Source organism: Egretta garzetta, unplaced genomic scaffold, assembly GCF_000687185.1.
Source record: "Egretta garzetta isolate BGI_Z169 unplaced genomic scaffold, ASM68718v1 scaffold293, whole genome shotgun sequence".
NCBI classification, from domain to species: domain Eukaryota; kingdom Metazoa; phylum Chordata; class Aves; order Pelecaniformes; family Ardeidae; genus Egretta; species Egretta garzetta.
The window spans coordinates 1,432,314-1,453,480 of NW_009259318.1; the positions used below are offsets into that span (position 1 = coordinate 1,432,314).

Here is a 21,167-nt window from a genome sequence, read left to right on the forward strand (position 1 = left end):
GACACCTAGATTAGAGAGCATTAATGCCCTGCTAACACTGCAGTGATAGGCAGGAATACAAGCCATTAAAATAGAGTAAAGCTAAGTTACAGTTGAGAGATCAAACAACTTTGCAATGTATGAGCTTTTCTTTTCTATGGTGTTTGTTTTCACCCACTGTGCCACAAAAGTCAGCAATCTCTAAGTCAAATTTGTTTAGTGCAAATTAGCAGCTGGCTCTGTATTACCAGGATATGCTGGTTTTCCTGCCATGTTTTGATATGTATTCCCATAAACCCTCTGGACCATTCCTAATGCCTAACTGTCACTTAGTTCTACTCCTTCTTTGCTTCTGTTACCATGTTTGCAATAATTTTTGAAAGCCAGGGTACTATCTCTGAATAAGGGGGCACAGTGTTTTTCCAAACTGCACACAGCAGAGTGTTTCCAAGCACATTTAAAGGTTGATTTGAGAGCTATGCACTCTCCTTCCCTTTTTTAATACCTCTCATAGGAGCTCAAAACATCAAAAGTGTGTCCCAACATCTAGGAGGGCACACAGAATAGTACAGCACAGAAATAGAGATGGTCCAAAGCTTCTCAGTGGTTCAGCAAAAACCACTTTCTGGAACATGTCAGCAGCCCTTGCTGAACTCCCAATATATGGAATAGCAAAGGAATTGGGTGATACAGGAGAAGAGAGACAGAAAATGGGGTGGATATCACAGTAGCCAGACTGTATCAGGCTGCTAATGCCCACCCTAGGTAGCTGCATACTGTCTTCACGGCACAGGCACAAAGCAAGACGAGTGATCTACCATTACGTCCAGCCACTGAGTCCCAGGTCAAATGACGAGCTCACCATAAATAGATAGGTCAACAAGGGATACCTTTTGATGTGAATTCAGAGAAAGTTCTGGATAAATTCTTCTGGATTCACAATATCTAAACTGTTCTACAACCACATGGCTTCTAGGACAGGTATGTAGTAGGTACTGCACAGTAAGATGATTACATGGCTTCAAATGGATGTGTCGGTGTATCCAATATATACTGAAGACCCATTCAAGTCATGTACTGTCATACACCTCAATGTTGACTAGGCTGTGTGTCATAGCTGACCTGACAGCCCATGGAAACAGAAACTGAGCTGAGGTACCAGCGTTAATGCTCTAGTGCAATTAGATATCAGGCAGAAATGAAGTGGAAACAGATTACGGTCTTCACTATTTGTATCTAATAACATTACCTCAGCTGATACTGGACTAGGAAGCATGCTGCTGGGCTGTGCTCTTATTCTGAGGTCATCAGGGAAATGCTTGCCTATGCCTATTTGGGACCCAGACCCAGGCTCCAAATATAGTAATCTAGTCTGTACTTACTGCAGGAGTGTAAATAGTACCGTGTCCATTTCTAGGACCATTCATCACACTTACTTGACTGCAAACAGTCCACAAAGACAGCTAAAATGAACCTTTTCAGGGATTTACATATGGAAAGAAGAACCTTGAAGAACAACAAAAATATCTCACAATATGCAGCTAACTAGAGAGTTTGGCTTGAACAAAATCCATCTTTCTACCTGAAATGTATCATTTTAATTTTAAGAATTTTTAATGAGAGAACAGAAAGATTCATGTGAAGGGCTAAACTCTTGGGCAATTTTTATACCATTCTCCAAAAGGCTGAAGAAGGAGCTATCGCTACTTGTGCTGGAGTAGGTTCTGCTAAGGTCCATACAAGCCTGTGCCCCAGAAGCCTGGAAGTTAGGTCAGTCCTCTTAGACAGGATGCCTCTGTTGAAATCTTGCCTCTGAATGCAAGTCTCCTCTATAGATAACTTGCTCACCGTATACTCATTCGCTATATTGAGTAAGCAGTTTTTCTGTTTTGTGAATTACATTGTGTAACTTTCGAAGCATGTTCAGAAACATCAGAATGTTTTGCTTTGAAAATATGAAAACATAAACATTTTGATGTTTTACATTTTCCTCTCCTTTGTATTGGTTTAACAAAAAAAAGAAAAAAAAAAAAGAACAAATTGCAAATTATCCTCAATTTAGACAGGCACAAAGTTCCATTTGGGGCAAAGAGCCATTTACCAAAAGAAATATTGCCCAGCCCTGCAAACCAGTACACTTTTAAGGTGTCTTATACTCAAAATAGAGAGCCAAGGCCATAAGCCAGCTGCACTTTCCCAATGATGCCCATTTCTCCTAGTTAGAATAGTGCCTTAGGCATATTCTGAGGTGCTGGACTTCACAGGCAGCCTGACAATTTCAAGTCATGGACTGGAATTTCTGAACATGTCACTTACAAACCTAGAAGGTGAACTGTCTTGGAGGAACTCCCTGAAAACTGTAATCTCATCAAACGTTTGCATTTTCTTTCTAAATTTTGCACTCCAAAACATCCCAGAAAAATGTAAATATTGGTTCTGAAACATTTTGCAGCAAATAATTTGCCAAGTACAAATCAAACTAAAAGTCAAATATCAGAGTAGTTTAACTCCTTTCCCACCAAATGAACAAGGCATTTTACATTAGTTTCAGAAAAGTATTTTAACCATTTTTTTCCATTAACAGGGTTCCTCTATGGATGAGAAATATAATTTATTTGAAGCATGACATTAAAAAGAATCTGCAGGAACTCCAGTCTTACTTTTCCCACCTCATCACCTGCTCCAACTTGTGTATTTTGCTAGTGCCACTTAGTTTTGAAACTAAGCAGACCAGTGGTTACATGCAGCTGCATGTTGGCATAAAAAATGCTTTCAGCTTTTGAGCTGAGCATTGTCAGAGCTTTGCTTACCATCCTATGGACTTGTGTGTCATACTGTGTGTGGGTTAGCCCTTCTGAGTGCTGTAAGAAATCTGCTGAATGACATCTGTTTTATAATATTTTTACTGTTTTTAAAAACACATCATTTACTGAGGGAAGACCAAATTGCACAGGAAGAGGTCTTTTTATACAGCACAATCTGGGATCCGAGATCCATCTACATTAAGTTAGTATTTGTTTAGGTACGACAGTAATTGTATGGTAACTGAAAAACTTAGATTTTTTTTTTCCAAAGCATAACATTGCTGCAAGCAACAGTCTAGATTTAGGTGAACTCATACTGTGACAAACTGAGAATGGAAAAAACACATTTCTTGTCCATAAAAGGACAGATCACACATCCACAGAGGGTAGCTCTGATTTTGCTGCAGTTCCAAACTATGAAGTGGGGACTCACTGTTGCTAAAAGGAGTTTTGCTTAGAGTGGATAGAAGATTCTCCAGTAAAACTTTTTTTTCTTTGCCTTCTTAAGCAGAAAATGGTTTGCATTCTTAAACATAAAATGGTCATTTGAAGAAATGGAAAATTTTCTGTTTAAGAAGTCTGATTTCTCCACAATACCTCTGGGAATAACACAGAGTACCCAGAGCATCACCAGCAGGTTGAGAGAGAGGATCCTTCCCCTCAACTCAGCACTGCTGAGGCCACATCAGATGTTCTGGGCTCCCCAGTACAGGAGAGACATGGGCATATGGGAGCGAGTACATGAAGATGATTAAGGGATGGGGGCATCTGTCATATGAGGAGAGGCTGAGAGAGCTGGGGCTGTTCAGCCTGCAGAAGAGAAGGCTCAGGGGGATCTTTTTAAAGTGTGGAAATACCTGATGGGAGGGATTAAATAAACAGAGCTAGGCTTTTCTCAGGGGTGTCCCACTTTTCGGTCCAGTTTTCAAAATCTTGATCTTGAGTTAATTTTGATCTTTTTGAACATGATTCTTCAGTTTCAAGGTGGGTGTGGAGGTCCTCCATCTGTCCTTAAATATTTCTAACTACAATCAGTTTTGTTCCACTTCATATAAATGTAATGAAATTCCTTTCAAAAAAAACCAGACCCCAACCCTGCAAACAACCAGTACAAAATGGTCTATGGATCCATCTGAACTTCTCGCTTATGTTACAGAAGTCTAACTACTGCTTTCTGAAGTACAAAATATAAGAAACCCCAATTTGCTGCTTGACTGCATCCTTTTCCTTCAAGAATACTTTTTCTTATAGCACCAGAGAGAGAAAGAGCTGTTGAAAGACAGTATTTGTTTCCCGGTATATGATGATACTCTTAGGGTAAAGTTAAACACAAGCTATTTGGTGAATAGGAATTTGAGAGATCCATGAAATGTCAACACACAAAAATTGACAACACTTAGTAAAGTCAGAACTTCTTCATTTTACACCATTAGATAATCTGCTACTCTGCATAATCTTGCAATTTTGAAACTAAACCACTCTGTGGAATAGACCCTGAGAATATAACTTGGCAACTCTCTGTTGTCAAGACCTGGACATACAATCCCAAGAGTAACCTAGCTCTGTAGAGAAAGGACCTAACTGACCACTGCCACTATACATGGAAAGAGGAAGAGTGAGGTCTTCCTGAAAAGAGCATGAAATACAGATGAAACACACACACAAAAGTCAGAAAACAGTTGCATTAATTATAAAATATAATTTAAAATTATCTTAAAAGTAACACATGGCCTATCTGCATTTGTAATGTGCAGAAGATGGGCCTATCTGCATTTGTAATGTGCAGAAGATGTGAGACACATTAAAAACAAATTTGAATTTTCATATCTACAGCATCTAGTAAACTTCCTTATTTACTTGTTCTTATGTTGACTTTCTATTTCTTTGCAGATCTTACAGGTGAACAAGGTGATGTCCATCTTGTTTTATGTGATATTTCTCACTTGTCTTCGTGGCATCCAGTCTACCAACATGGATCAAAGGAGTTTGCCAGAAGATTCATTAAATTCTCTTATTATTAAACTTATTCAGGCAGACATTTTGAAAAACAAGCTTTCTAAGCAGATGGTAGATATTAAGGAAAACTATCAAAACACAGTGCAGAAAGCAGACACTCAGCAAGACATGGATGGAGATGAAAATGTGAAATCAGACTTCCAGCCAGTTATCTCAATGGATACAGACCTCCTAAGGCAGCAGAGACGCTACAACTCTCCCAGAGTCCTCTTGAGTGACAACACGCCGCTGGAACCACCACCGCTCTACCTTATGGAGGATTATATTGGAAATTCGGTGGTGGTGAACAGAACCTCCCGGCGGAAAAGGTACGCGGAGCACAAGAGCCACCGAGGGGAATATTCCGTTTGTGACAGTGAAAGTTTATGGGTCACGGACAAATCATCCGCAATTGACATTAGAGGACACCAGGTAACTGTGCTGGGAGAAATTAAAACAGGCAACTCTCCGGTTAAGCAATACTTTTATGAAACGAGGTGTAAAGAAGCGAAGCCTGTCAAAAACGGCTGCCGCGGCATTGATGACAAGCACTGGAACTCCCAATGCAAGACATCCCAAACTTATGTTAGAGCACTGACTTCAGAGAACAATAAACTGGTAGGCTGGAGATGGATAAGAATAGACACCTCCTGCGTGTGCGCGTTGTCAAGGAAAATAGGAAGAACATAAATCTGCATCTCTTTGCTATATAAATTATTACTTTAAATTATATGATATGCATGTAGCATATAAATGTTTATATTGTTTTATATATTATAAGTTGACCTTATTTATTAAACTTCAGCAAATCTACAGTATATAAGCTTTCTGTCAATAAACAAGAGCAAAGGGTGTGTGCCTCTGCTGTGGGCAACTCCAGGTTTTTTTTAGACTATGTTTGTGACACTGCTTGTCGGCAGCATACCGTAACCTTACTGTAAAATCTGTGTAAAATCAGTATTTTTCATTCAGTATTGTCAAGCCAGTGACTGTCATTTAGTAAACTTGTTAAAAATCAGATCAATGTCAAGAGTTGTGTACATATTTATATTCCCCACTCTATACATGCACAGTTAACTGAATGCAGTGTTGACTCCTCAGCGCCAAAAGAAAAATGGACCAAAATATGTGTTGTAGCCTGAAGATGATGTCAACATTACAGGCATAAAGTAGCCATGAAATACAATTTCTGTGTCTTATGCCAGTTTTGCCAGTGAAATGACCATTTTTCCTCTGTTAGCATTTCAGAATGACTGCTAATAATCCAGCAACTTACGTTTGTTTTTGAAGCACATTTGTTTTGCAACTGTTTCTAATGCTGCCAGTTAGTCATAGAAAAAATATGAAAGAAAGCTAAAATATTTGTAGCAGAAACTCACTGAAGCCAAGAACGAATCTAAACTGATCATTACTATAATACATAAAAGATGATTCTTCAGAATTTACTATTTATTGTGATCATCCTCTTCCTTCTTACATGAATCAATTATCTTCTCTTTGCATTGTTGCATCATTCCTCTCTGCCTGATTTTTTAAAGTAGAAACAAAGCTGGTGGTGTCTTAACATTAAAAGGGCCATTGGCTTGCAAATTGTAGTAAAGAAAGAGATGATATCCTGGCATGGATATCAAAGCCACACACTTGTAAGAAACTGTTCTCAGCAATCCATTCTCCATTTTTCACAGAGGGAAAAACATGCAGAACTGCTCAACAAACCTGGTAGCTTTCATACGGACAGGAAATAATATATCTTTTTGAGCAGTATGGTGACTAAAATCAAGGTAGTCCGTAGTTATTATGAAGTTCTTCAATTATGCAGGTGAGTTGTTACTTAGGACAGAAATGTACCAGCATATATATACCTCAAACTCTTCTTTGTAGTCTTGTAGCTCTACTGGGGACAGTAATAATTACACTACTTGAAGAGATGATAATCTATTATACCTTAGCTGTATAATGCCCTGGATTGGATCCCACTCCCACAGAAGTAAATGAGAGTCTTGTCATGGATATCAACAGAATTAAGTTTGGACTGCATATGTTATATGAATCTTGCTAGATCTTAACACACAGTCAGGGCTGAAAAATGCCATCCATTCAAAAAGCGTTACAGCTGTAGTGGTCTTAGGTTTTTACAGTACGCTTTCACTGTTGTAGCATGTTCAGTGTCGCAAATGAGAATGAGATCAGAACATTCAAAACCAAGGTTGCAGGATGCCTTTGCTCATAGAGTTTTCACTACTGGAGAGCCAACGTCAAAGCTGCAACAAGTAACCAAAGGCAGCAAATTGTGTGGTCTCCCCTAATCCCTTACCGAGAACATTACATATCATAAAACCACCAGAGAACTGGACAGGTTGCTCATGAGGCAAAGCACTGGAACAGCAGTGACTCTGAAAGCCACACTGGAGTCTGTAGGTATAATTCTGCAGGGGAGGCCATAAACAAAGGTTTTGAGAACGATCTCAATTTTCAACATGAGGCCAGGGTATTTATCTCACAGGAAATATCATCACCTCTCAGAACTGAACCCTAACTTGGCTTCAAACAATAATAACTTCAGAGGTTTGATACTGAGATAACTGTTAAAAGGAAAGAGAGTATGTAAAATAACAAGGAACTTGGTATCTGATAGATCTGACTAGAATTTTTCTCTCATTCTTCTTCCTTGGCAAACATTAAAAAAAAAAAAGCTCAACAGACATGTGTCTAGTTTTACTAGTAGGACAGTTTAAGTTTCAACAGGGAAAAATAACCCCCACTCAGTATTTTTTTGTTTTGGGGGGACGGGCATATTTTTCAGAGTCCTGTCCCACGGAAAATTTTTGCAAGTTAAAAACCTGATTTTACACACTTAATTCCCAAATAAAGATCATTTTCAGATGCTGTGAGCAATTGAGAGCAGATATTGTCATGGACCATTAACTTTAGAGATCTCCATGCTTTAGTATGCCAGACAGATCTATCTCCATATGAGCAGAGGAAGTAAGAAAACTAACTGAGCTAGGTTAGTCACTGTTGGTTACAGACCCTATATCCCATTAATTGGAAACTACCTTGTTCCTACCGTGTGGATCCCAGGCTTGTTTACATCACTGTAAATCCAGAGAAATTCTGTTGAAGATGGGTGAGAAAATGTAGGTTTATAGTAATGTAATGTAAGCAGCATCAGAGTTGATCCTAATGCTTTATTCCTGCTCACTGAAAATCAAGGGAGGTTCATTCTTTATAGGTTCAAAGAAAACAATTTTTCATTTTCCACTGTAAATCCAATAACAGGAACTGGTCTTTGACTCTTAATTTTACCAATGCACCAAGTATTTTACAAATCGCCAGCAAAAATGTACAATGCCCGTCATCTGAAGCACATTAAATGAGAAAAGCATGGTGCATAAGGTTATTAGATCAGCTGCCTCTTTCCCACCCCAGTATAACAATGAATGGAAGTGTTACCCTCTGGATCTGATCTGGTTTCCACTAAAGTCAATGGAAAAATTCTCACCTTCTCCAGTGGAAGCTGGATCAGGCCCTGAGTGAAGAAAAACCTGCAGATCTCAGCCAGAGAGTAGAGCAATCTCACACATCAGTTATGCATTCTTGTAAATCCTGTGTACACATAAGATGCTGTATAATTTTGTAACAAGTTTGTAAACAAAGCCTGTAATAAATTTGTTAAGGCCTAATCCTGTTTCCACTGTAGCTGGGGATGGTTTTATTGTCAACTTTGGTCATGTCACAATGAATTAGAAGTTTCTATCCAAATTTTTTATATGTGTGTTAAGCAATTAAGCAAAATATTCAGCTCTCAATGCTAGTTTAATTTGAGTATTATAAAACTCAGTCCCATTAGGCAGCTCAGATGCTCTGTCAATATTGTTTTGCCAATAGATCATTATAAACACACATTTTATTCAGCTTTTGTCCCAAACGACTGAATGCTATTCTGAAATTGCCTGTCTGTGTCAAACTGTATTTTCTCCATTTTTTTCCCTAGTTTTTTTACAGTCCGTTTAGTAACAGTAAAAAATGCTCCACTGAGGTTTTGAGAAACCATCTGCATTTATTTTATCACCTTTGAACATGTGTTCAGGAATGAAGTCTGTGCAGCAAGTTTACTGCTACCAAGAGATTTGTGCGGCTGCACCAGGAAGAAACTTTGACTGTACTATACAGAGTATGTGTTCGAAACCACTTTGCTCATACTCTGTTATTTCGATGCTTTAGCAATGTGAGTCTTTCACTCAGCTACACATTGTGTGTCTGTAGACAATATCAAACAGGAAACAACTCTGATTGGGAGTTCCAAAATTAAAAATTTAATGATAATGACCTGCTATTTCTGACCTTTCAGCAAACGCATTTATGCAGCGAAGTAAAGCGCATAACCATTCAATTCATTTAATAGAAACATTGTGGCAAAATCAATGGGATTCTGTGTTCTCCACGCTTGGTACGCGTATGTAATTCATCACGCATGTCGGGGGGGGAGGGAGGAGGAGGAGTAGAGGATAATAAGCACTACAGCTTGTGAGAAGTAAAGGAGTGTGGAGGGGTTGTTTTCTGCAATGCTTTGCCTGTATTTTGTTACAGCAGATGGTAGAATGACGAAGCAAGCACAGATGTGGTGTAAAAAAGTCAAGCAATATAAGGATAACAAAACCTTTCCTGGGAGAGTCGGCCATTCGCTACCTCTGTAGGTCTGTGCATTTATGTGCAGGTTATGGCAAAGCTCAGCAATGACATTCCCAGCTAAATTATTTAACTAACCTCTGTGGCAATTTTTTTTTTTTTTTTCATGGAACTTATTATTTGCTGCTTTGGTACCTCTGATGAACAGCATACAGAAATGCTTTCCATGAAGGTCCCCAGATATAGATTTCTCCTTTGTTTTACTGCTGAGCTTTAAAGCCAGTAGCACCTGAAAGCCATACTTTCACTATGAAACCGGCCTTTTGTTGTCATGACCTCATGTTGCTGGACATTTTGATCACAGGGTCCTATTTTGGAGCCATTAGCCACAGAATTAGTTGAGATCATGACCAGGCTGTTCTAAATCATGCTTGAGAAGTGGCTGTGTGCATGGCAGCCAAGGAGCAAAAAGAGAGTGAGGTAGCCCTACACCATCTTTACATCGCCCTTCTCAAATTTCCTGCTCTGCTTTCAGCCTTGAGCTGCAAGTTGCATGATCGGGGGCTGCATAATCAAGGGTTGCTTCCTGCATATCCAAGGGTTAAGATGCCAAGTAGATGTTTGACAGAAGGACAGTTTCTCAGTTTGCATTTTTTCCCTGCCAGAAGTGTGCCTTCTGTGAATCTGGATGGACCTTCTGTAAAAGGGTGCTGTGGTTGCAGCGTGTCAGTTGTCCCCTCCCTAAAAGACAGCATGTTGTTACTATTTACCTGTGTCACAGGGAGGAGAGAGCACCGCTGATAGACCAGCTCCATTATTTGTAAATTACATTCAGACCATTTGACAGAAAACACTAATGTGTCCAGGGGAGTCTGCTAAGGAAGAAGGTACGATGAACCTTTTCTCCAAGCAAAAAATTTCCATGGAGGGTGGGACAAAAGGAAAATAAGTGATGAAAAAAACAGGAAGTCATAACTGTTGGGTGGCAAACATTGTACAGAGATTTATAAAAGCAAGGGATAGAGATTGTTCAACTATAACCTCATATGAAAGACTTCCCTGCTATGATAAGGGTTAAAGAAATACCATTAGATCATCTGAAACATGAATTCAAAAGGAAAATATACCTCTATTAATTGGGAACAATCCCACTGCATTGATTAGGAATTAACTGTGCTCACTGAGCACAGATGATGAAGTCTTGCTCTCAGTTAGACCTATGCAGCCCCTGTTGTCAGCGCTTAGTACCATGAAGTTGTTAAGGGCAGAATTTAGCTCAGAAGGTACTAAATCCAAACTGAAAGCATAAGGGGGAGCCTAAGTTGAAAGCATTATCCACCACACAAAACAAGCCAAGGTTTTAATATTGGTGTCATAAAAATTGTTCATTACTTTGTCTAGTTCCAGGGATTTAAGTTTTAAAATATGTTTTGAACTGTCTGATATGAACAGTGCACATATATTTAGCAGAAATTTACAAAAGAAAAAAAAAACAAACCTGTAAATGGAAGTATGCAGTAAAAGACTGTGTCTAGCGCTGTAAATAACTTCTGTTGATTCCCATTTATGCTCTCAGTGTCTGAGAAAGGAATTTCAATACACATCTAGGTTTTGTTTTATACATGGTATTTTGTATAATAAGCACCTCAACTTACTGCTTGTAGATGTTTGCGGTGTGCAATCTTTGTGGATAATGGAGCAGAAATATGGTTCTAAAATTGCTGGGCAATGCAAAAGTTTTAAGTCTCACATTTGTACAGTGGATAGTTAAACCAAACATGTGACAGTGACAGAATCTGCTTTTCAGGCTCAGAGATTAAATATCTTTTAAAATATCAAATGGCAGCTTTTGTCAAGTTATTAAAAATACCTTGAGTCAGATTCATGTGTTACACAGCCCACTGCTCATATGGAGTGCAATTTTTTTTTAATCTTTGTTATTGCTCAAAGTTACTAAATGTGATTCCCATTAATTTCAGAAGGTAGAAATTTGTCCATTTCTACACTGCTGACAGAGCATACACCATAACCCCAATATACGAGCCAAATCACAGGTCAGAGCATGATTCCCAAATTTATGTCCTGAGGAAAAAACTTCAGGGAAGGAAATTTTTTCTATTCTACAGAGAACGAGAACTCAGCTGCCACAGTCAACAATGTCTATGCCATGCTAGCACAAGGACCTATGTTTGAAGTCTCAAGGAGGAAGACACTGGCCAACTGGAAGGCTGAAGGGTAGAAGAAGTGGGATGGGTGGGGCAATAATTATTATATTGGTTCCTTAAAAATTAGACCCCTCAAACAGATAAAACAGACTGTACAGCCGTCATGATCCATCTGATATCAGGATCTGACTCACAGGCATGTATCCCCTAGGTTGATAATCTTGGCCATCTTGGATGCCTGAGACTGGGCATCAGGACATGGTGCTTGTCCTCTAGGCAGGGGTAAAGGTGAAAAAAAACCCTTCTCCCACCATAATCAGATAATGGCAATTATGCAAAAGGGAGTTCTCATGGGAACAGTTTTGTCTCAAACTCCCATGGTTTTCTGTTGGTTTTTTTTTTTTTTTTTTACTGCAGAAATTGAAGACACGAGTTGCTGAGAAAGGCAAGCTGCATGTAGTTTTCTCAGAGGAATATGAGGTCGCTGGCAAATAGAAGTTAGACAGAGAGAGAAAAATTCTCCTTCAGTAGATTCATTCAGTGATCAGTTTTCCCTTCAGATTTCCTCTTACCATGTTGGTGGTTCACTACAAAAATACGTGGTAAAGTCTTCTGACATAGATCCTGCTGTGGGGAAGTTTTATATGTGAGTAGGAAAGAGGAGCACCACAGTACCATGACTGGGTTGAGGAGAGGGGCTCAGCAGTCTCTGTGGCTCTGTTTTCTTTTTTTTTGAAATTCCATGGATACTGGGCTGTGTCAGTGGCACAAAAATGGAGAGCAGTAGCTGTATAGCTGCACAACACACTTCCCCATTCACAACAACCAGGCAAAGAGAGCATGAGGACAACTCCGTCACCTCAAAACTTGATCCTGGAACAGGTCCTTCATCTCCTCCCATGGAATCTTTGAGAAGAATCCATGCTGCCGTTTTGTAAATCAAGTTTAAGAAATATCAAGATAATCCTGCAATGGCTTGGACCTGGGTCACACAAAATGAAAGACTAAAGAGGAAGGGAAAAGCAGGTAGGCTTTTTTTAGCAATATTTCAGTTGCATCCAGAATATACAGAAAAAGTCTGAATAGTGGAAAGTGTTTAAGTCACCCATATAGTTTAGGGGGAACCACCACAGACACAACTAATAAACACGTAACTCTACTCTGATCTCATGCAGATTTACTGTCTGACTTCAGTAGGACTAGTCCCAGTTTTTACTGATACAGTAAAACTTGGAATTATGCCTGTGACATTTTAAAGCAGTGACGAGCTCTGTAGTTGTTCAGAATTTCAATTTCTATATACCACGTAGTTGTTGCCTGCATAGCTACATGATGAATACCAACTGAATTACTTCATGTGATAGATTACAAGGGATTTACACTTCTATGCTGTAGCAGCATCTGCCCTGCATAGATGGAAATTGTTGTCAGAACTCAGACTGATTGAATACAGTTCGCCAGGTAAACCCAGGGGCTTTCCACAGCACCATCTAAATAGTCTCCCCTGAGAATCACCATGCATAGCATTCAAAACTAACTTTACTTCTTGCTTCAGATGTAACTTCATTTGGCCTTGTTTTGCTTGAAGAAATGATGAAAAAGAAGTAAAAGCTAGATTTGCAGGTCCTGGCATTCAGAATTAAATTCTGAAATCCACAACTATTGTCAACACAAGAAACACTGGAAAATTAAGATAGCATGTGCACACATCAAACTCTGTGAAGATGCTTTTGTTCAGAAATGAAACTGCTTTAGACAACAACAATCTAATCTCAGCTAAGACAAAGAAGCTGAACAGAGGTGCCCACCTGAGTTTCTTTTTAATTCACTGGAAACTTCATATTTTGGCTTTCCCAAGGATATTTCAGTAAGCAAATAGAGTATAATTAACACAATAACTTTTACTACATTAGAAGGACTCTAGAACTACAATCTAAAATAAACCAAAATGATTCATTTTGGGTAAGCATCACATCCTGAATTTTATAGCCTTTACCAGCCTTCAGTAATGACTCGATTTTCAAACTAGTGCATACAGCTTGACTTTGTGGGCTTGGAAAACTTCTTTGAGATTTTTCTCTTTGCCTGCTTTTCCATAAAGTCTTCATAAATGCCAAAGATTTTACAATCCCTAAACATAATCTGAAGTGCCCGCTTCTGTCAGCCCTAAAGTATTTGGTTATTCTGTGAAGTGTTTGCTAAATATTCCATTGCCCCAAGCAATTACCTACCCAGTAGCAACTGGAACTCTTCAGGCTCCAGAACTGAAGAACTATAGCTCAGGAGGTATGAATACAGCAAATAACACAGAAGCTGATACCAGGAAATTCACTGGAAAGCTAAAACTTTAACAAGGGCAACAATATGAGATAGAAGCAGCAGTTGAGAAAAAAAAAATCTCAAAGTTTGTAATCTTCAGAAAAAAAGATCAGCTGGCCTTTGATAATAGCAATAATGAATGTGGTTTTTTCTCATAGGATTCATCCCTCTCTGATTACTACCTTTCACCTTTCCTGTGAAAGTAAAATATAATATCTTGGGCTGAAATTCTGCTGTCACAGAGATTTTTGTACTTAAAATATTTAGTGGGTCTCTGCTAATAATCAGGGTAACCACTCCTAACAAATTCCTCACTTAAACCCGTAATCCCACTCTGCCCATCTGGCTGTGGGAGTGGTTTATAGATTTATTCTTCAAAAAAATACACAATCAGGATTTACCGAGAGCCAGTTCCATAGCTCAGGCTGCAATTAAGTGGATTTAGTTCACTCAGTCTTCTTGCATAAGTCTTGATCCAAAATAGCCCTTAAGCATATGTCCAATTTTAAAGAGAAGAATAACTATCTTGAAGTTGGTAAGATTAACCCTGTGCTTAAAGCTAAGCGCATCGTTAAATGTTTTTATGTACCAGGGCAATAATAAGGTTCCTTAGTGATTTTATTACTGGAAATAATGGCGATTCACTAAAAAACCAAATGGAGCAAGAATATGAGCAATCCTAGTAGTTCCAATCCCATAAATTTTGCTTAAAATTCCTAGGAAAAAAAAAGCACAACAAGTAATCTGTAAACATTTAAGACCTGATCCAAGGTCCATGGAAGTTTGTAAAAAGCTCCATAAATTTCCAGTGGGTCCTGGATTATGTGCTTAATAATAGAACCATGATCAATAAAATGCCATGGATTTATAGAATAAAGAAAAGAACACAGCAAATAAAACTGATAATTTGATTTTTTTTTAAATCAAAGAACAAAATTAGCAGATAGAGTAATATCTAGAGTGCAGTAAAGCATTTGGCAGCACTTCACAAATTCTTACTTGAAAAAGTCATTCAAATAGACTTGGATATGAATGCTGTCACCTGGATGGAGAGCTGGGGAAAGGAATATGAATTGCATGCAAAGATAACTGGAAATGTGCTGAACCAGGGGAAGAGATCGTTCAGTGGATAACTGTGGGAACAGCTTTAGACCTGGAGTGAAATCATCAAGACCACCTCAGTGACTTAGGTGCCCACACCACTTGTTTGCAGGCAAATTGGACACTTCCCTTCAAATGAGGGGCTTGGCAGCAGCACTATCTAGAAGGTGCTGAGGAAAGAGAAGGGAAAATGATTTGGGTAATGATTTGAGATTACTTTCTCCTTGCTTAGTGACTCTTACTCATTTAGCAGCTCAGAAGGCTGCTGCAGCTGCAGGTGAATATTCCAGTTGCATGCCCAAAGAAACTTCCTTGCAATTTCTCTGGATTTATCCCTCCTAACATTAATATACCCTACCCAAGACTTAAGCAAGTTGCTACAATGGGGTCCTAAGCTCTTCCAAGTCCCTGGTAGATGACTCCAGCAATTTATGGAAGATTTAAAACAACACATGTAAAACTGAGGGATTCCTCCAGCATAAGACTGCTTATCTAGAATTTGGTTTAAAAGGCTCCTTGGCATAGAAATCACATTTCTTCTGCCTGAATAGTAAGAGACCTAGGAGTAGAGTCACACCAAGCAAGGATGAGCACTTTTGCCCTTTCATATTGCTTTGCTCAGTGTACATTGTATACAAAAGGGAAGAAACTAAGCATCATCCCCTTACAAATGGAGTGTTTTAAATGCAAAACAGGTCCTATTTTCTTGCCTTTCCACTTCTGTTGGTATCTGGGCTTAGTATTCCCTTAAACTCAAAGTCCAAAAAATTTATTGCTCCCACTATTAGAAGTGATTTTTTCTATAACTTGGGTGGCAGAGAGCAGAGGACACATCTGAAGTTTGGCCACCCCAGTTCACATTCATGAGCACTTTGCACTAAGGTGCCTGACTAGGTGCTGTGGGGACAAGGCACATGCATTCCTTCTCGAGGGAAGTGGGTTAGGCCTAAAGTGGCCTGACAAAATAAGGTTATCAGTTGGGCAACATGATTGTCCCCACCCCCTCTCCTAGTTTCACATATATGGGAGAAATTTTATGAAAGTGATAAAGTGTAGGGGTCCTTAATCTACATCCACTGCCATCACTAACAGGGGAACCCTGGCAAACACATCCAAGAAACAAGCAGTCATGTGCCACCATTCACATTAAAAATAGCTGATGCCAGCCTCCTGTCTTGCTGGCAGTGAGTGCCATGCAGATGATCAGAGCAGACTTACTTCTGCGCCCAGATCTTGCTCAACTACAGTTCTTGATGGCTGCTGGAAGAGGAACATTTGACCTGCTCTTTAGGAGCAGAAAGGCAAGTACTTGTTAATGCAGTGCTTTGGAGATCTCCTCCCTACCCAGTGCAAAATAGTCCAGCACAGACACTGCTTCACTGACAACAGATGGAGCAAACAGGCAAGGAGACTTTTCAAACATTGATCACAGAATTTGGTTAGGCCCATGACAAGAGATCCTGGGAAATTCATGGTTCTTATTGGCAACGGAGACTAGATACTGGGAGAAACAAATGAACAAGCACTCATCCTCTTCCATCTCATGTGATCTGACTAGTACTTCAGGTGCTTAAACTTCATGTGGGATATGAAAGTACTTGGCCTATTTCTTTTCTGCATCTTCCTGTGTGGTTCCTTCCTGCACTTTTGACTTAATTGCTGTTTAATGTTATCCTTGCTGTCAGAATAGGTGAGCATCCTTCACTGTGGAGATCCAGAGGTGTTAAAAGGACTAATAGCTATCACTGAATTGACAAACTGCTGTTAAGATAGCACTAACACTTGCTTTCACATCTCTCTCCTCTCTGCAATGAATTTCTGGTTCTGCATGGAAATTTCTCTGTTGCCTGGCTGCCTTGGAGGGGCTGGGCAACTGTCACAACGAATACAGGGAACATGAGGTTACATGGCATGTAGTTAAAGAAAAGGTTACCATCTCAGACAAGAAAAACAACTGATTCTCTAAAAAAAGCCAACCAATTCTACATGAAAGTTGAGCTATAGGGTGCTACTCAGGGCAAACCAGATTGCTGTTCCTTTTCTTCTGAATTAGTTCTCCAGATTAATTTATTAGTCTGTCACCCACATGTGAGAGGCTCTAAGGAAAGGTGGCCAAAACAAGACTGTGAGATAAATTATTTGGCCAGCTGGAAACAGCTTGTATGCTGCAGAGTGGGCATCCCTGTCTTAGGCAGGGATGGGTTCCATCACAGGCTTAAAATGAGAGACAAAATGAGGACATATTCCTTTTCTGTCAGGATCACAATCTCATCTGCAGACTACTTTGCTTGTCTTCCAGCCCGATGTGCACTGACAGATTAAAAGTAGGAACTATGTATGAGGAGAAAGTGGATTGAGCTAACTGAGAGAGATTTTTGGCACTGTCAGAAAACATGAATCTAGCCCATAAAGATTTCCTTTAAAATAATAAAAGGTATAATAGTTCATCACAGGTAAATATACATTTATATACTTATTGATTCCTTTTGCCTTGGTACTAGATTGACTATGAGATGGTTGTGATTTTTTTTTTTTACAAATCTACTGTGCTCTGCAATTCCAGAAGCCTCCCATGGGCTGGAAGACTTGTCACTAGTATGGTTTACCTACAAATCCCAGCTAGGTAAGGGAAAGTGGCATGGACAGAGAAGCACAAGACCAGTATTTTGATTTAAGTTCTGTGAAGAGGAAGTCCCAGGTGTTTTCAGCCCAAGTGTGAACTCTGAAAATGAAGTTAAAGCTGTCAACACTGACCGAAAATTAAAGGGGTCATGCTACAGTGTACATAGGAGATGGAAATCCCAGGGAAAACAGGTTCAAAGAGTGAAAAAAAGGGAAAAATAGAAAGAGGGAGGGTGGGAGGAAGCAAGGGAGGAAGAGACAGCTTCTTTGGACATTTGGCAGCAGGGACAAAATGCCAGTCCTCAAATAAAAAGGCACAGTTTACAATAGAGATGAAGAATTGGGTACAAGAAAATCAACCATTTCTGGACTGGACAGGGGACAGATAAACTAGCAAGAAGATTGACTAAGGTTAAGGAATAGTTGAGGCCAAGAAGCTGGAGGCCACCCACGCAGATCAAATGGGAAAGCGCTAATGGGAAAGACATTTTGCAAGTTAAAAATATAACTGATTCCTTAATCTGGGAACACAGAGCTGTAAAATAACAGCTGTACAGCAAGGCAGAACAAAGTTTTCTTCAGTGGTTGAATGAAAGGTGGTTGAATGGAAAGACACCGTCTGCTTTATCAGAAATAGGCCCTGCCAGGCCCTCAGCCAGGACGGCTTCGTGTGGAGAAAAGCAGGGTCGCATTCCTCCGAGATGGCAACACAGCTCTGCCCCACAGGCCAGTGCAGCAGTCTTCAAAGTAACAATGAAATATTAGACGTTTTAAAAGGATTTCCCACTATATTGATGTTGTTCCCATAACACAAGCCAAGGAGTAGGAAGGCAGCACATCAAAACACATTTGCATGCACTTGGAAACAGGCATCTCTTCTGTACCAGATAATGCTTTCTACTGCCTGTAAAGGCAACATTTGGACAGCGAGTCCATGGAAAATCTTCCTACAGCACCTGCACCAGAAGCAGGATGCTGAGAAAGTGGTCACCATTGCCAACAGTGTTTGAGGTAATTAACAAACCCCACAGGCCTGCCGAACCCTGAAGGGGTGAACACTACAGTTCTCCCCCAGCCTGACCACTTCCACTGCTATGAGGGCAACATCTAGCCCCACAGTTTAGGATTGCTATGACTGTAGTGGCTGACCCAATGCAGAGCAGAGATATGAAATACACTATGATCCAGACTAATTGCATAGCACTCGTGCACACTTCAGTTCAGAAGTACAGCTGATGCAGTGCAGCCAATATGTTGTTAAGACCATGCCAGCAGCACCTCTGCTTGAGACTGAGCACTGATACTACTCGAAGAACCACAGGTCAGAAAATGAAAGAGCCTGCAAGCTCCAAGCTCAGCAGCTGAAAACACTGTTTGCAGTTCCCAACCATCACATTTTCTAACACAGGACACAGGCACTGATGCTGTCTGCCTCTCCACACTCTTCTTTCTGCCAGCTTGGTGTTCTCCACTATTACAGCTCTTAATTTTTTCTTTCAAGCTGTGGTACATGACAAATGCAAAGCAGTGACAGCTTCTACGGTTTTTTATCTTACAGTCTCATCAGCTCTTCCACAATCCCCTGCAAAGCTTGGAAGAGTCATGAAGCAGAAATAGATCATGATCTTGCAGCGTAATGATTCACTGCTTTATGACGTAGTAGCTACTACTCACATACTCCCCTGGGATAAGGTGTTGGCATTCCAGAAGAGAAGGGTATCTTGCTGAGCTTACTTACAAATTTCCTGCAGACTAACTGCATTCATACAAGAAGACCATGTAGATCCCTTGCTGCTTCACCAAATGTTAATTTGTAGACAAGCTTGTCAGTTCTACCTATTAAAACTTCTGGTTTGTGATGGAAATCAGGCTTCCAAATTCAGTTCCTTATCTTTGCAAATGCTATTCTTTATTATTCCAAAGTTATTATTCCAATACCCTTATTATTCTAGTATCTTCATTATCACGGTGTTATTCCATATTACTCTCCAGGAACTAGTTCTAAATCATTCAGTGTCATCCAGATTTTAAGCTGACATAATATGATATGTATCAAGGGTGGAAACATTTTCTGATACTATTTGATGAATCAATGCATGATAGAGATCTGAGAACGGCATCCATTGACATCTGTTTGAGACATATCTTTAAGCTGCCCTGCCTCTTATCACCTTCGGCTGCTACCTCTGCCTTTTATTTTCAAATCCAAGAATACTGCAAAATGTAATTTTCTTATGCAATAAACAGGGCACCTGTCTTGCACCTGTTTTAAGTATTTACCAATGACAGTGAAGCACTGAGCTGCCTGAGCAGAGAGAAAAACAAGAATGTTATCTGGCAAAGTGCTGCATACTGGAACAGACCCTGCTCTTCAGTACTGGCTAAAGAATAGAGACAATTTTTCAAGGCTATGGACATTCTTTTAATACTAGCAAATGATGTGTTACAGCATTTTCACCATGATCAAACACAAAAGAAAAGTCAGACTTACCGCTGGATGAACCTTTTTCAATCACATGTGTGAGATGCAGGGATAAGAAGGAGAGGGCTGTGGAAAAGCATAACAGGTACTAACCAGTTAGGAGGCAGAACAGGCACCCAGCAGTCAGCAATTGCAAAATGGCTACGGTAAGACTGGAGCAGTTCGGCTCTGTAAAACTTAAAGGGCCAGATTTATACAGGCACACTGGGGGAAAAGCCTGTGTAAGAGCATAATTCTCCACTGGGAGAAGGCAGGCCCCAGTCCCGGAAATATTTAAGCATGTCCTTAACTCTAAGCATATGAGTACTCCTATTGACTTCAGTCTGCGTATTCCTGTACAAACAATTAAGCATGTGTATAAAAGTCTGCAGGACTTTGTTTACTGACATATAAAATGTTACCCAGAAAGGCAATGCTCTAGCATAGTGCTTGTTACAGCTTTATCAAAAAAGGAGTGGGGTACAATCACAGTTACATCCCCCTCTGGTAAGTTACTCTGATCACTGAGTGTGTTAAAATATATTCCAGAAGTTCAGAAAGAAAAAAAAAAAATAATTAATATGTTCCTTTAAAAATCTCATATTGTTGCAACAAACGTTGCTTATGTATTCTCTCTAATATTTCCGTTTTATTCAGTGTAATAGGCCCCTGTCTAATTGAAACAATTCAAAAGCGCTTTACACTGGTCAAAGTAAGTGAAAGTAACCTCAGTTACTGATTTACAGCTCCCCTCTCCTCTATAACTGAATCATAGAGATGCAATCAATAGCATATCAATACTTTTGAAGTCAGAGCAGACACACCCCAACAACAGGGCACAGGTATCTTTGTAGGCTTACCATTGGCAAAGAGATCTTATGCATATCCATGCTCTGCTTCAATTTTCTGCTCTTTATCAGAGGAATTATAACATTTTCCTCATCTGCAGCATTCAGTGACTTTCATGATTGATAAGCATTTCAAGTGTTAGCACTTACTCTTACAATGACCTAGATGGGATGGAGGCTTTAAAAGCAGAAGACACCAAAGCGATACCAGAGGTTTTCAAAGGAGGTCTCCCTCTTATTCCTG

The 21,167-nt window shown here is 39.7% G+C and overlaps 1 protein-coding gene across 1 annotated transcript; it reads left to right on the top strand.

Annotated features, from left to right (window-relative positions):
• Positions 1–4,679: 4,679 nt before the first annotated feature.
• Positions 4,680–5,468, top strand: NTF3 (neurotrophin 3). Its single transcript, XM_035892085.1, has one exon. It carries the CDS (start codon positions 4,695–4,697, stop codon positions 5,466–5,468), a length of 774 nt encoding a protein of 257 aa, XP_035747978.1. The 5' UTR covers positions 4,680–4,694.
• The last annotated feature ends 15,699 nt before the right edge of the window (positions 5,469–21,167 follow it).